Source organism: Amblyomma maculatum, chromosome 4, assembly GCF_055883805.1.
Source record: "Amblyomma maculatum isolate TAMU_Amacu chromosome 4, ASM5588380v1, whole genome shotgun sequence".
Lineage (NCBI taxonomy): Eukaryota > Metazoa > Arthropoda > Arachnida > Ixodida > Ixodidae > Amblyomma > Amblyomma maculatum.
This window is the reverse complement of record NC_139347.1, coordinates 20332598-20349439: the sequence shown is the minus strand read 5'-3', so window position 1 is coordinate 20349439 and position 16842 is coordinate 20332598. Positions and strand designations below refer to the sequence as shown.

General features: G+C 44.4%; 1 protein-coding gene across 1 annotated transcript; it reads left to right on the top strand.

Annotated features, from left to right (window-relative positions):
- Positions 1–898: 898 nt before the first annotated feature.
- On the top strand, positions 899–15108 carry LOC146190460 (uncharacterized). The gene is made up of 6 exons (XM_084600885.1): positions 899–1256; positions 5412–5517; positions 7138–7256; positions 9019–9073; positions 12942–13075; positions 14732–15108. The coding sequence occupies exons 1-6, from the start codon at positions 915–917 to the stop codon at positions 14882–14884; spliced, it is 909 nt and encodes a 302-aa protein (XP_084457011.1). The 5' UTR covers positions 899–914; the 3' UTR covers positions 14885–15108.
- The last annotated feature ends 1734 nt before the right edge of the window (positions 15109–16842 follow it).

The following is a 16842-nucleotide window of genomic DNA, read 5'->3' as shown; positions in this document are numbered from 1 at the left end:
CGAACGATAATAAGATCTGGCTTCTCAAATTAAGTCCAAGCTGTTGCAACGGCTTCTCCAAATACCGCCTTCTCATCATGGTGAAACCGCGCCAAAACAGCAAGAAATGTTCTATTGTTTCCGGTTCCCACAGAATGCGCAGACGGGAATAACCGGAGCCCTTCACTACAACACCTCTTTCTCTCTCCCTTCTTTCAATCCTACCTTCTTCCCTTACGGCATGATCAGGCGCCCATGGATGAGTGCGGCAGGTACCGCGAGTTTCCTTTACTATACACCAATTTAAGCTTACATTACAAGAATAACTTCTGTTGGCAAACGCAGGCCGTGACAGAGGGCAGTACTGCTGAAGCGGGATTTCCTAACAGGCGTCTCTTAGAAAGAAACAGAGACAAAACAAGGGAAAAGCATCGACATTTTCAGGTTAGAAACAGAATGGGCACAGAGAAAGAACAAACCGCGCCAAACCAGGCCTTTGAAAGTAGAAGTTTAATTCAAAATGAAGAATGTCGAGGTTACGTGACCGCGACTGTTTGCAGTTTCCAAGAAAACGACAGCTGCTCGGAGTCAGGAGAGGAAGCTGCAGCGTCGGCACAGCAAATTCCCGCACTGGCTTTCGCTCGCGAAATCTACCCACGACAGTATAATTAGTTGGATAGAGAAATGAAATTCCGGGTGCACACTACTGCGAAGCCTTTCACGTTAATTCAAGTGCCTTGGAATGATCGCACGGAATTTAGGTCGTGGCTGCCGGCGTCGAACCCTTTGCCGCCGGTGGCGACTTAAGAGAGTCGAAAGCAGCCTTGGCGCGTTAACCGCTCCAGGCGACTATCATCATTAACGAATAGAAGAAGGCTAGCGGTCGCGTATGCGCGGTCACAACCTTGGCAACCTCGTCCAGCGCGTCCGTTCTTATGCGTTCGAGACCGCTTTGGGTCAGCCCCGCCTCCTTTCTCCCTCGCCGCGTGGCCTTGCCCATGCATGCGCTAGCGGTGATCGCGCCGCCGCTTGTGCGGCGGCGGGTGCGACGCGGAAGCCAGTGCTGCGTAGGTCGCTCTCTCACTACTCGATCCGAGTTCGGTACCATGGAACGGGGCGCCGGTAGCACTGACTCGGAGCGTCGTATTCCGGGGTCATGGCATCCGATGCCGAGCAGTGGCCACTACGTCAAGACCGACCATCTGGCACCAGGAGTCCCTGACTATGCGGCTCGTCACAGTGCTCCGTTGCACCCAGTACTCGCTAAACTATGCAGGGTGAGTCCGACGCCTTTGAACAGCGCGCGCGGCGGACCTACTGAGAGCTCTGGTTCTTGCTTGTGCTTGTCACGCTAAGCGTATATATCCTGCAATATTTGTGGCTTGAGTAACGATTTGTTCAGTTTGCGTTAGTGGCGATGTCTACAGCGCATACACTGCTGTGCTCTGCATGCCGTTTAGGCTGCCATTTGGTGCTCGCTTAAGTATAGACGAAAATCTACTCTTCAGTGTGTTCGCCATATGGTACATTTTGTTCTGTAAAGCTCGCGAATGTGGTGCTGTTAGCCATAATACAGTCCTGCTTGATAATCAGTAGTTGCACCGTGTTTATTTAGCCCGTAACATAGTTTCCGATTGGTGCGTTATTAAAAGTGCAATTTTAGTAATGTACCGAAGCACCAAACGTCCTCCGAGATTCATCATGCGACGCACTCAAGCAATGACCATGGGCATTTGACAGCACAAGATTCTGCATTAATAGCGCAAATGCTTGTCCTGCGCAACCGGTAAAGGAATCGGATAAGGCGTGCCTGAGTACCCATTGCGGCCAGCAAAAGAGGCGCCCAGGAACAGCTTTAGACGGCCCGATACTGCATGTGCCTGGGCAGATTTAGTAGACCTGCAGTGGCTCTGTCTATCAGCACATCGATCTAAACTCTGGGCGAAAAGTGCGTCACAATTCACTTGTATTTTGGGTTGAGAGAAAGCGACGCGTTGTTTCCCGGTGTCTATACAGGGACTGTTATACTGACTTCCTACGCACGGAGATAAGGCAGCAGTGGTCGAAGCGCTTATCACATTTGCCGGTGATAAAAGTGACTTTTGTACTACTATATATAAGGCCGTGGTGTGTACTCGGCTGCCGTTAATCGTACTCGAAAGGCGCCTGCATGGGTCAAATGGTTTTTGGGGCTAAGAGTCGGCTTCTTTGTCTGGCGTATTGCATGCCATAAAAACCTTTTTTAAGTGTTCCATTTATAACGTGCTTTTCGAAGATTTATCCGTAAAGTAGGTTTCTAATAAGGGAGTAATTACTCAGTGACGCCAACCCAAGCGCAGCCATACCGCTACAAAGGAAAGCTATACAGCTTTCTCAGAAACTTCGTAGTTAAAGAAAAATTCGTCCTGATCCGGGGATCGAACCCGGCAACCACCGCCTTTCCGGTGCAGTCGCTCTACCGCCTAAGCTAACCAGGACGGCTCCCTTATTACTTCCTTATTAGAAATCAACTCCACCCTGAGGGATTCTACTGAATATATGACCAAAGTAGGTTTCATTATTTATAGTCATTTTATAACGGTCAACGAACAACGACTTTGACTTTGCTGAAGGACGACTTCGTGGACACCGTCGTGTTCCCCTAATACACGTTCGTTCTCGCGGCGTTTTCAGGAAGAAAAGAAAAACAAAGAATGTCGCCACTAAAAAACAAAGCAAAACATCACTGAATTTTATTAGAGCAAAACACGCACGTCAGGTTGGACTGCTGGTCTTCATGTTACATAGAGCATTCGGAGCTTGAGGCTCAGAATGATTTTATCGGTAATTACTGATGAGAAGAATAGTCGCATTGCTAGCCTTTTATTCAAACAAGAAAAAGTTTACAGTCTGAAGAAAATGCAAGCACCGACAAAAAGCTTGAGAAAGCGTGTCGTTGCTACGATGATCACGTAGCTTGAAAATCACCAAGTTGGCTAGAAAACAAAAGCTATTTGTCGCTAATACCTTGTGTGTGCGAGGGTGAGCGTAATGAAAGCGAATGACACCATTTAGAGCGAGCTATCGCGTCGGCGAAACCAGCGGTGGCGCGAGCTCCAACACTGGAGCGGGGGGCGCTAGTGTCGACCTAGGGGAGCAAGCTGCTGCTGAAGCAGGCGCTGGATTGAATTTGTGCGTTTTGCTAGCTAAAAGTAGCGTTCTTTTTTCTGCAGTTTTGCTTTTTGACGTGTGCCAGCATCACACATTTTAATCTTGCGTCGTCGCTGAAGGAAGCATGATTAAACAAGTTACCATTGTGTAAAGAGGTTAGTGGTCATATTTTTGTGTGCAGCATGCGTTTCATCGAGCAAGATTCCATCTATATGCAGTCGTAGATTTCCATGGGTTGCGGCCGAAGGACTGGCGCTGATTAAAGTTTATGTTCTTACGCTGATCACTTGTGACTAACGAAGTCTGAGTGCTGGTGGGATAGAAAATACAGTAGCTTCTTCGCAGAGCAGTACCTACCCGGGGCAAAGAATGTTCGTCCGAAAGTGGGGATCTGTCAAATTTCTTCTCAGTGAAGGCATTGATGCCCGAAACTAAACGTTTTTTTCTGCCACGCGCAGCGGTACGCGTTGTGATTCGCCTTAGGCAACTTCAACAGTAATTTCAATTTACTGAGAAAACAAATAACCATGCTTACCATGATCTGCTCACGTAGCAAAACTACGCGGAAAAACGAACACCCACTCGAAGGTCTAGTGGCAATGATCGTGTCAGTGTGCAAAAAGGAACACACTTTTGCACAGCTGCTTTAATAGATTTGTTCACGTCATCCCCACAGTAAAATTTGACTATAAAAGGATCAGCTGAAGGGCGCCGCTTCGGCCGGCACTGTGCGAAGTGCCCCGCATCTATCACCGCCAGAGAGCTCTGTTCTCTACCAGATAAATATGATTGCCAAGTAAAACAGCGATGTAATGGTGCAGCGCGTAATTTTCTCAAAATGATTACCATAATTTATGACCGTTTATTTCTGACTGATTGTGTCACATGTTCACTTTCCTTAACAACAGCAACAACAACGGTGCAGGTGTGCGGCATCGTAGCAATAGTTCAAACTCGCCGGGCTACTCTTCGACAGCTCACGAACTCTGTAAAATGCTTTCTTGCCGAATAGAGTTGGCCTAATACATCAAATAATCTTCTAGATCGAAGTGTATGTAAAAGAAAAAAATAAATTCATCATTAACGCGCAACTAAACTGCCTAGGCTCTTCCAAACACATTAGCATACTGCAGTAAGGTGCAATTACGTGAAAGACTACCCGGCATAAACACGTGTGAAACCCAGCTTAATCAAGCCGCACGAATTGCCTGCGTGGCTTAGGATCAGCGTGTATTACTCGTTGCTCATCTGCATGGTAATGAGCCTGGCATGCTACTTCCGATGAGTGGGAAAAAGAAGTAAAGAAACCGATTGCCGATGAGTCCTGGAAGGTTTTATGCCCATCTTACTCTCCCATCTCAAGGGTGACGCCCGGGTTGGCGTTGCCTTCCATGTCATGTGGTTTCACTGCTTGTCGGCGCTTGATCGGATGCTTGTGGGTAACCACTCCCTTATTCCACTTGCCTTCAGCAGTCTGAGCGAAGGCGGAATTTGGTTGCACCGGGGGCGTTCACCGGCAGAAGGCGCTAACATCTTTTCGGACAGCTGTACCTCGTTGCTGTAGGAAAGAGCAGGGACAGTGAGGAAAGCCTGCCGCCTGCGCTCTCGACTTTGGAGCTGGGACTTTCTACCATTCCTTACCATCCAGCAGCAAAGGATACCCAGTTAACTCTGTTTCACGCGCTCAGTCATTAAGCTTAGCCCTGCCAATTATTTTTGTTTATTGTGAGTTCGCTTACCTTTCCCTCATAGTAAAGTGGGTGTTTGCATTGTATATAACTGTTAGCTATTACTAAAATATGTATTTGCTTGCTTTTGTTGCCACTGGACAATTAACGCATTTTAATGGCGGCCATTAGAGCATGTGGTCGCAGCTAAAATCGCCCCCCCCCCCCCCCCCCCCCATCTAAAAAGAAAAAGTAGAAAGGAAGGGGGAGTGGTCGGTACAGCGAATGTACTTGTTCTCTGGCTACACGCCACTTTACAGCTTTCAGAAAAAAATAAAACGAAAGAAACAAAACTAAAACGCAGCTGCTTAATTGAGATATATATAGTTCTCTTGAAAAAATTGCAGACTTCGTAAACATGCCATCTATAAAACTCTTTTGAAGTTATCGATTGCTGGAAATATAAAATGTTCCTCTTTCAAGCAAAGTTCCTAACAACGTTTTGAAAAGTGTTTGTTTAAACGGTCATTTCTGCGTATGCTATCATTTACCTTTTCTCTCCCGTTTTTTCTCCTTCTCCCCTACACCTTGCTTTTGTGCAAACTTAAATAATAGGAGACAAATAAGCACGCACTCTCCGGTTTGATGTGCGACACGTTGGAGCTTCGGCACATCCAGGTGCTTCTCAAGGCCATGGGAGCCAAAAACTACCTGGAAATAGGCGAGTCTTTTGGCACTCTATTCTCTATTATGAAGTTGGGACGGGGCGGCCAGAGTGCACTTGGCACGTTCTCCGAGATAACGAATGCAGCTTACCGATGTCCTTCAAGACGAAAGAATGCAATACTCGTACTTTGTCGATGCTACAAAGCCTTGGAAGGTAACGAAAAGGCTTGCAACAAATTAAAATTCTAAAATCAACTGAAGAAATGGGAAACAATGTTAAGACTTAGGAAAAAGGACAGTGGGACTATACAGTGGGTTAGGGAGCGAAGACAATTTAGCGATATCCTAGATAAAAAATAGAAGAACGTACATATAGTAGCGCATTTAATACGAAGAGAAGATAACAATGATCTCTTCAGGGAGCGTAATGGCTGCCAAAGAAAAATTAATGTAGCAGAGCTTGTTGGCAGATAATCATCTGAGCAGATATTAGGAAGATTGCTGCAATAGAATTGGCGCAGCTGACATACATGGTTGACTGAACATAAATTTGAGCGGTATATTTGCTCTGAGTAAACATATAGATTGTTTAATGACGTTGATGGCGAGTATGCTATAATAAGAGATGTTGAAGTTACGTCACCGGAGCCATTTTGTGGTGAAGAGCACAGCTTCACCAGTGCAAACCACGGCAAGCTGCGATAACACGATTGATATGCCAGTATACCTTTCGCCGGGCTGCATGCACCACAAAATGGCGGCCGCTGTGACGTAGGTGCACATTCCATATAGTAGCGATCGCTGTTTGGTATGGCACACGTAAAATGGTTAGAGCTAATTTAAAACGTGCATGAAAAGCGTGGGGTAAAACAGGTTGAATCTTGTTAAGACTAGTCTAAGGGGCCGAAACTTGGAGGCCAAAAAAGAAAATCTTTAAATTTATCAAAGATGAGTTCAAAATGATTGAAAGGCGCTAAGCTGCAGGTATTGTCTTTACGAAAACGCGAGTATGAGCTCATACTATAGTAGATGCGAGCTTACGTCTGCTGAGAAATCATATGAAAATACCATATCATCCTAACACTGCAATCGGCCCTTTCTGTAACAATGCACAGTTATATGAAGGGACACTGGTGTTTCGCGAGGCCGGCGCTGTAGTCTGTCGGACCGCGGAGGTACAAAATAAGAGACATACAGTGGAAGCAGAGAGAAGAGAAAAATAGGCTGCCCTTCGTAATAAATCAAGTTCAATTTATGATTGTTATTAGTTGCGACTTTTACTAACCGTAAAATACGCAGGCTGGCTTTTTCTTTGTGAATGAGACTGTGTAGTGCATGTGCAGTCGGCAGCAAAAGTCTACGGGATGCGAGCGTTTGGGAAAAATAATCACCCCATCAAGCGAGCAATTCGCCTAAAATGCGTTCAATGAGGGCATATGTGTGTCCCATCCGTTGCTATCAATGCTGGGGAGGGGGAGGTAATGGGACGCGAGGCAGGGCTAGGAGTTTCGTCACAAGAGCATGCACTTTGTTAACTTTTTCTGCCGGCTGTACGCAGACATTCTGTGCACAGAAATGGTAACGGGGATTGTGGGTACTACTGTGTTTGCATTGTGAGTGCGGTGTTGTCTAAGCTAATGTACATATTTTAATTCCCATGCATTCCTCGTAAAAGGGGTGTTCACCGGTGTGAGTGCACTGGCAGCTGCGCTGGCCCTTCCACCGGACGGCCGTGTCGTCGGCTTGGAAATCAACGAAGAAAACGTCAACATTGGGAGGCCATTTTGGAAAGAGGTGTTTGCCTATTTGTACCTCAAATATATGCGATACTGAAGAACGATATCAGTGGTTTGTCGTTACAGCCAATAGATAATTTTTCGGTCAATTAGTGTAACTTTTTCAATTAGATTTCTCTTACTCGCCAACAACAGCAAAAAAAAAAAAAAAAAAAACAATATGCATGCACAAAGTGGTTGTTTGTGTGGACATGCAATGTTTCATTTAGGAGAAGGAATAGATTTAGTTTTTTTTTGTTTTTATGGAGTCTATAACAATAACCTCAACACAGCTGAGAATATGTTCGTGCGTGCTTGCGCGCTTAGGTGTCACGACTGATTTTCTGTTCATGAAAGCCTGTCCAAAAGTCTCGTGATATGTGTGCTATATTTACAGCTGGCGACTGAAAAGTATCGATTTGGAGAACACCGAGACAGAGCTTCGCTCAGTCGGAACAGAAATGCTGGTCAAGCCTTGCTTGCGGTCTTTCTTTCAAGAGAGAACGCGCAGCTCACTGCCTCATATATACCGCCTCATATACCGATTTTAGCATAACCTCCGGGTCGCACAAGAGTATGGCGCGTTAGATTTATACCTTAGTATCAGAAAGCAGCAGCAGTAGTGGTTTCCGAGCATCGTATTGTCCCTTTGGCAACAACCAAGCTTTTTATCTGTACTAGATTCCATGTACATTGCCTACTTGAATATTGCTAATCCACACATATGCGCGCCTTCCTTCAGTATAAACCAGTGTGCATGCGAGTACGCGTGCATGCGTGCATGCGTGCCTGTGTGCTTTAATTATAAATCGGTGGTGGTAGTTGTGTGTGCGCGCGCGTGCATGCGTGCGTGTTTTTCTGATAAGAGAACAGAAAAATTAGACCAATAAATAAACGAATCAAAGGTAACGACTGACAAAATACTGTGCCCGTAATTATGCTAGCGTGGAAAATCGGTTGCCTGGCGCTTCAGCTTTGAAGGTTAGTCTGGCGCGAACAGATAGTAGTCTTCTCTATGAACTGCCGCTTTCCGTGCCATTCCTCACCGCTGGTTTTCACGGAAACGCAGAGGCGCGCGAGTGCGTTAAGATACAGGCTATTGGGCGCATCGCGAAGATGAAAAAAAAGAACCTTATCTCATTTAACCTGCTATATCGTCCAAACACGGCGCTCTAGCTAGTCCCGCTAAGAAGTATGTTAAAAATTTCTATTGAGGTCGCCAAATCGTTTTGTAAATGAGATTGCTTTGCACATGGCCGACGCCATCCCGTTGCTAGTTGTGACTGTTCGTTCACTAAGCATTCTTGCGGGCGAATACTGTTGCGAACCTGTCGTTCATTTTGTAGTTCTTTCGGTTTTCTTTAGCTATAGGGAAACACCACAACATTTTTTTCTGCAGTTGGAAAGCACTGAGCTTACTTTGTGTGGATGGGTCGGTTTGCATGCAGCTGGATCAATGGGCATGTGTGTCTTAAGAATGAAATATTTATCGAAAGATAATAAAGATGTAAAAAAGATCAAAACTATACCTTCGTTGTTTTTGTCACCAAAACGAAACATTTGATTAATACATCAGTGAGGATATATTTTGACTTTCATGCGAATAAAGGCTGTAAGCAGTTCTGTTGTGCACGTGCTATAGCAGAGGACTGAAATATTACTGTTTAGGAAAGTGCAGGAAAATAAAAAAGAAACGCAGTTAACACTTTAGAGCTGTGGATAAGAAGAAAGTCTGGTTATCACGGCGCATTTAACTTGCTGCTTTGAAACACTGTTTACAGGCTGGCGTTGACGGAAAGATTGAAATCGTGTTCGGTGACGCCAAAAGAAGTTTAGGTAAGTTGAGATGTTTTCTTTCTTCCAACGCTATTTTAAACTGTGCAATCATTCGTGTCTGAGGTATACGTGCATGCCGACTTATGAGCGTAGCCCTTGGAGGGGCGCTATGCTTTTAGAGTGGTGTGGTGCGGTGGTCCTATTTGATCAGTACATTCCTGGAACTCTCTAAGTAAAGAGGATGCTCCCCATACTGATTTACTTAAATAGGTTTCATTCGAGAATTTCGTTTAGTTTCAGCAGAATAAATTATTGTGATTGTACATATTACCCTCGTGATCAGTCGACTATGTGTAAGATTCAGCTACAGCTGGTTGCTATTGCATGTACTGACGACAATGCTCATCTAAATGATGTCAGCGAGACGAAGTGCAAAGTGCTTTCACGTGATTGTTCTACCCGACGTATCCCTTTTTATTAGGTCCACGGCAGTGGAAAAGAAGAATAAGAATCGGGTGGCGGGCATTTGGCATCTACTGTCAGATCATGAATACTAGGTCCTCAGTCTCTCTCAAGAGCAGCGATACAGCTGTATATAGCCACTATATACTCACCTATTAGCAGTAACAGAGAGGCTAATGACAAGGCTTTTGAAGTTATATTGAAAGTATCGAAGGAAGTTATAGGAATGATTGAAGGGGATTAGAGCAAACTGGATGGGGGATTGATGATATTCTACTAGAAATCAAGAAGGAATGGTTATTAGCGAAGAGAAGATAATCGGTGGTCTCGTAGTGACGGAACGGGTTCTGAAAGAAGGTAAGTTGTTCTGCAGTGGAAGTAGTTTGACGTGGACGATGGCGATATTGATTATAATCATTTTGCACTTCTAGCCTATTTTCCGCACTAAAGACATGAATTATTCTTTTTATGCTCTTCAGAGTGGCCGTTTGTTATAGTGTGCTTCTATGTACGCCCGTGTATACGCATGAACGATGAACGTACATGCATAACAGAACGCATGAACGTGCTAGAAAACCACCAGCGTATGACATGCCAATGAAGAACAAGAAAACTCAAAGTACAACAGGTTAAGCTAGAAGTCGCAGAATCTAAACTTTATTTCGAAGCTATAGCAGGTCAGGGAGCGAGCTCTAAATGTTAATAGGGCGTGGAGAAAACAGAATAACCATTTGAACAAGTCCGGTCGGGGATTAAAAGGTAAACGTTTAGTTAGTGGTAGGCTCTTAGTGACGATGACTTTTCTAGAGAAATAATAATTCACCGAGAGACTCATTTCACGGCGAATTAACGTTTTCCACAACTTTAAAATTCTACAAGACGGCATGAGGAAGTCAGTTCAAGATCAGACAGGTGAGCAGATGACAAAAGAAAGGTCATGTCAGAGAACTATGAAGAGGCACAACCTTTCTTTCAGTTCAGTTCAGGCGTTCAGTCGTGTCCGACTCTTCGTGACCCTATGGACCATGTCACGCCACGCTTTCCGGTCTCTAACTATCTTCTTAACATCACATAGCTTCATCTGCAATGCCTCGAGAATGCCATCTAACCATCGCGTTCGCTGCCTACCCCTTCTCCGGCGACCCTCAACCTTTCCCAACATCAAATCTTTCTCCAGCGACTCCTCTCTTCTCATCAGATGACCAAAGTAGCTGAGCTTTAACTTTAGAATTTGACCCTCCAATGAGCAGTCAGGGTTTATGGTCGACAATATCGACTGATTTGATCTTCTGGCAGCCCATGGAACTCTTAAGAGTCTTCGCCAGCACCACAATTCAAATGCGTCAATTCTTCGGCGGTCAGCCTTTTTCACAGTCCAACTCTCGCATCCATACATCACAACCTTTCTTTAGCCGACTCTAATACGTTTACAACAGCATATGAGAATTTCAAATGATGCAGCCGTATTATAATACCCCTGCTACATGATCGTTTCGAATGCCTTCCAACTGAATGTAATTGTAATTGGCTGTAGAGCATTTGCTGCTATACGACGTTTTTTGAAATCATTCAGCTCGAATTACATTTCAGTCGATGTTGCGGATACATTCGAGGTGCTGGAAAGCCTGTACGCTCGCACACAGAGTTTTAACACCGTAGGTTAGAGCATAAGTACTGTAGAGTAAATACTTTCTGTAAGCTATCAGATGTTTAATATCTATTACATTGCATGCATCCTTGAATAAAAGTTGTGTTCCAAATAATCTGGCCACATATATACTCTGGATCCCACATTAGAAACGCAAGAAACTCAGGGCTCGATTCTCAAAATTCACCCTCGCCTGCCAGCACCATATTGCTTCTCTTTCTTATTGGCTCCCGAAAATTTCAGTCGGAATGACATGCTTCAAATAGCAGCGCGAAACCGTGATTTTAGGAAGCCACTTTATGCGTTCACGGGGCCTTGAAAATTGATTTTCGGCGCGGCTATTATTGGTTCCCTGCAGGTCTTAAAAATCAATTTTCAAGGCTACGCCAACTCAAAATGGGGTTTCCTAAAAAGACTTTTGAGCCACAAGTTTGAGGCACTTGACTGACATTTCTGCGAGCCGATCAGAAAGGCAATATGGTGCTGAGAAGCGAATGTGAATTTCGAGAATCTGGCCACAAGACGGGCGTATGTTGACCAAGGTCCAGTTTTCCCCAACTAAATAAGAAACGTACTTTATAGTTTAAAACAGAAGTTTTATTGAGGCATACGTCTATGCAGCTGGCACTAAATAGTTATAAAAAGCAAACTTGGTGGCTGCGCCGTCCTTGTCAGATGGCGACAGGATGCTGAAACTTTCGAATGTGTTTCGATATTCTCGTGTAGCACCGCCAGAGCCCGTCGTGTCCGAATGCCTTTCGAAACGCTTGTGAAGAAGAGCTATAAGAATTGATGAATGAATATTTCGTATATGAGCAACTTGGTATCTATCTATTCGAGCAACACACAAAGCAGGGGGCAAGTATCTGACCATCTGGAGATCATTGTTAGAAATCAGATCGACGTGCTTAGACATTGACTTATCAAGCGTGAATTTAAGGCCGGCGGATTTCTGTTCGAGAACTCTGTTTCGGTAATCACTCTAACCTTTTGACAAAGGCTTTATGTATTGTGTTCGCTGAGCAAGAAACCGAGATAACAAGAGTATTTAAAAAATTGAATTAAGCTCTGGCAATAGCAGTCAGTGAGGAGTAGTGTAGAATGACATTTTAAAGTGTATAAATATGCAGTCCACCCGTTAACTTATAACGATAGAAATAGAAATTTTAGAGAACGCGACTTGTTGCTTGATGGTGCCGAGTCCCCATCGAAAGACTTACTTTAGGTTACTCGGTGCAATGTTGGACTCGAGGAAAACTGACACGCTTTACAGGGATCTGTCCTAGCAACCGATATAAATAGTCTGTCGGAAATATAGGTCTGGTTTGTCGTTGGACAGCATTTGCATGCTACGAAGGAACTCTGACGGTTGGGAGAGGTTCCAGAAAAATTGCTGTGAAGTGTCTACTGGTCCAAACAATGTGCAAGAAACGCTTGGGGTATCTTTTTGGATTCACGGCTGTCCTTATGTCCTACCTAAGATCAAACCAAGAAACGTTATTCAAACGCATGAACATCGTAAATTGAAAGGTTCAACTACATGTAAAGGGAGAGTTTCGAAGTTGAATCTCTAGTAAATACTGGTTGAAAGTGCGTATTGAATAAGTACAGAGTCACAGTGAGGTAGCTCTTAAATTGCTGCTGAATGGCTTTAGCCATATACATAGGCAAGGAATGACGATAATCGAATGTCGTGGCTGAAATCAAAGCAAAAAGGAGAAAAAAGTGAGCTCTTGCCTCTTTTGCAGCTTCTTTAATTTTACCTGTACGCGCGCACCACAAATTCAAGGTCATTTGACGCCTTTCTCTACTTTGCAGACGACCTGATATCTCGTGGAAGTTGCGGTCATTTCGACTTCGTTTTCATTGACGCCGACAAGGAGTCCATCGACGACTACTACGAAAAGAGCCTGCAACTCGTCAGGCGCAATGGCGTTATCGCTGTCGATAACGTGAGTTCTTATCTGACCTACGGATGTATGTGCAGCCATCACTTTTTCTGTCTGTGTAGTGTTCGTTCTGTTTCACCTCCCATGTCTTTCAGTGCTCTCGCGTACCTTCGCTGTACAATCTTCGGCTGTCTCCTTCCTCCATTCCTCGCTTCCACTCCGCCTCTGCTTTCCTTTTTTTGTTTGAATTAATGCTTACATGCCGTATTACCTTATGCACATGACGATCTCCTGGTTTTGTACTGGTAATTATATTTAGAAACAGCTGCCCATTAGTTACTTTGGCTGCGAAGAAAATGCTATAAACATTTTGGGAAGCGCTGTGCCTACAGGCTTTCAGTGTTCTAACGGGAACAAAGTAGCAGAAAACAATGTTTAGCAAACGATCCAATGAAGAAACTACTCGCATGTACCCAGAAAAATGCCATATTAGTTATCTGCGGGCTAATAGCTTCGCGCCAAGGGACCAGGCCAATCTCGAAAGTGTGAATACGTTTTAGCGGCAGCAGCAGTTCAGTAGGCATACTTCTTACACAACGCTGCGTATCTCATGCAGCTCGGAGAGAAGTTTCATATATTTACTGTTTGAAGGAACTTGAGTGCTGGATTGCAAGTCACCAATACCCCTAGCATCATGTGTTAAATCGTTGAAGCGTTCCCGTTGAGTCGGTAGAATTACCGTGCTGGGAATAACTGAAATTATTCGAAATCTCATTTGCTTGAAATCATGCGAACAACTTGAGCCGTGTTGTAGCCATTAACTTTGCCTAATACACTCGTTTCTCGAAAATGCGCACACCGCTACAAGAGGAATACAGTGCTTTGGTCTTATGAAAGGAGTTTCTGTACGTGTTTATGTAAGCCAGTGAACACTTGAACATTGAAGTCTGCACTCATTTTAATGATTCGAGACAGCGATGAAAATACTTTCGACATGTATTTTATCAGCTTAAATTGGCTCTTTCGTTGCGAGAAGTTGGGTGTAGTGGTTTGCTTACGTTTTGTAGCATCGAAAACATCTTAACCTCGTTTCCGAACATTAACCCCTGAGGGAACAACGCAAGCAGCTTACCCCTGACTGCGAAGTAGCCCCGATGTAGTTATTTTAATCTGTCGCTTTATTACTTAGTAATTCATAAACAGGTGCACTTCTTTCCATTGGAGTTCGTCGCCTTTAGAAAGGAATTTAAGCTTCCGCAGTTGTCTCTCGATCAGCAGCGCCATAATGATGATGTTGTGCATGAATATCTTGCCCATCATTCACAGATGCTCGCCACCGAAGGTGCGGATAGGCGGATTAGACAATTTTTCGCGTGCTGCTGTTGTCAAACATGGCGGTCCCCCTGATGGCGATGTAAGTTGACAAGGTGGCCGTCGTTCGTACGTGCAAGTGTATTTTCCCCTGCGATATGATCTTGTAGGTGCATAAAGTTAAGCACCTTGGGCTAATATACGGCAGCAATATTAACTGTGTTTTTTTCAGCGGCTGAAAAATGAATGAATTCGAAAAAGGGTACAGCAGCTTCTTTCTTTTCTTTTTCGCGAGCACGCGTGCGGCCGGAAAGGACGCCAAGCTACTTCTTTGCACTCTAGTTGGGAGATGGTGCATGGAGCCTTAGGTGTTTTGATTCACATATGTGTATTGCCACGAATTTGCAGGTGTTGTGGCATACTAGGACATACAACTCCGACTTCAAAGACCCAGACACGGAGGCCATTCGTCGATTGAATAGCAAGCTGGCCGCGGACGACCGGGTCGAGATGTCCATGCTCACAATGGGCGACGGTGTCACCATCGCCGTGAAGAAATGACAGCGCCGAGCATTTCTCTCTATAGCTCACGCTAAACTTCGACGACAATCGACATTATCTGATTTATATGCAGCGATTCAGCGGTATCTGCCTCGGGACTAAGTAACCACTCGCGCACGGTGGTCGTAAGTGCGCATCGGATGGGCAGATGGGCCACTGCGGCAACAATGCTGTAGACAATGTGGAGAGAACTTGTTGCTTACGCGAAATAAATGTAATGTTTCGGTCAGTCTGCTTGTTTTGTTTTCTCCTTTTCACATGATATTGTAAGGGCTCCGTGCCGCTGAAAATGCGATGTCGTCGTCGGCGTAGTTCGTCACCAAATAATGCGAAGAACCTTAAAAAAACAAAAAAAAAGACAAAACGATTAAAATTGCTGAGGAAGTACCTGTAGCGTAGACAAACAAGAATGCTGAAAACAAATTGGGAATAATAGGGCAGGCTTTCGGGGTCGAATCAGGCCCTCTGGTTTGAAAGAGCCCACTATACATTACAGCGAATGCGTTGTGGTTTGACTTAGTGTGTCTTGAAGACTTATACTGATTCTTACTTTAACTAGGAATATGCTAAGTGGGACTTTCGTACAAATTTCGTACAAAGTGACGTTGACATTGAAAGTAAATGTCATTATGAAAAAAAAATTAAAAAGAAAGGAACGTAAATACCATCTAGTCGTTGTCTGATTCCGCTCTCACATTCCGCTTTCGAGGCAGAGCCTAAGCGTCTTCCAAGTTTCCTTGTGGAGTAAATGACGTAGCTCTCGTTTCAGTAGCAATATAGCTTACACGCCGGTACTATGAGGCCTATAAATATGCCAATTGTCACCGAAACCGAAGAAAGCAGGGGGTGATTTGTTAATATTTGGAGCTGACTAACGTAAAATTAGTACCGCATTCATTCTGAACTCAGCTCATGGTCTCCGGATGCCGCATTCGGTGCTCTACTGACTGAGCCCTGGCCCAGGGATCCTGTACATTCAGGTAACTGAGCCTATTCGATGACCATGCAGGCAGGAAACTTCCTTTTTAATGTGAGCGGTTGTCTACTCGCTGCTAACACTTCTTGCATGGCTTGTCAACAGCAGCGGAACTGCTAAAAATCGTCATGTCTTTGACGCACATCCCCAGTTAACTGTAAATGTAAGGAAATTTTAGAGAAAATTATTGCAGTCTTTCAATGCATTCTAAAGGAGATGTATGCAACCTGAATGACATTGTACGAATTGCACATTGCACAGTTATACCATATAAAACAGCACATATTGAAGGCGCAGAATTTATATCTTTTTTCTTTCCACGGAGAAGCCTTTTATAAATTTTTGACGGTGAGTGTACATTCCATGGAAGGTGATCACTGTGATAAGAAGGTAGCGCTCAAAATTCTTCTACTGCTGGTATTACTGCGATACAAGCTATACAAGATGCAAGTTCAAGCTTGACTTTCGCACTACACTTCGCATGACTGAACTGCTGTCACAGCTTTAGCGCTTCGTTTGCTGGCGATCACCAAGGCAGATACTGAGAGCTTGGCTCAAGGGGCACCGTTCATTCTTGGACAAGCTCTGTTGAATGATTTCGAGGGTTCTGTTTATGATGTAAGGGACCTTGAGCTTACGTAATGGTACTGCAACATATATATAGCAGTTACACTACCACCGTAGTTATCCATATGGAAAGTGACGAAGTCCCAATATCAGGAAAGTTGTACGACAATAAGACATGATTTCTCTATAGTGCTATTCACCGCTTGTTTACAGGAGGTGCTCAGAGGCCTGGGTTGAGAAGAATTGATGATAAAAATCAATGGAGAATATATTTTGGTGGTCTCCAGTTCGCTGGTGATATTGCCTTGCTAAGTAACTTCTGGAAGAATCACAAAGCATGTACGACGACCTCGACAGTCTAAATGTTTTTGCGGCGCTGCTCGCGCAGCAGACGAAGACGCTGAAGTTGGTGGCA

Bases quoted from the DNA above. Each gene is read 5' to 3' on its own strand.
- LOC146190460 (XM_084600885.1), top strand. From the start codon at position 915: ATGCGTTCGAGACCGCTTTGGGTCAGCCCCGCCTCCTTTCTCCCTCGC. The intron at 1,257-5,411 runs GTGAGTCCGACG...CTTAAATAATAG, and splicing joins TACTCGCTAAACTATGCAGG to GAGACAAATAAGCACGCACT. The intron at 7,257-9,018 runs GTGTTTGCCTAT...CACTGTTTACAG, and splicing joins GGAGGCCATTTTGGAAAGAG to GCTGGCGTTGACGGAAAGAT.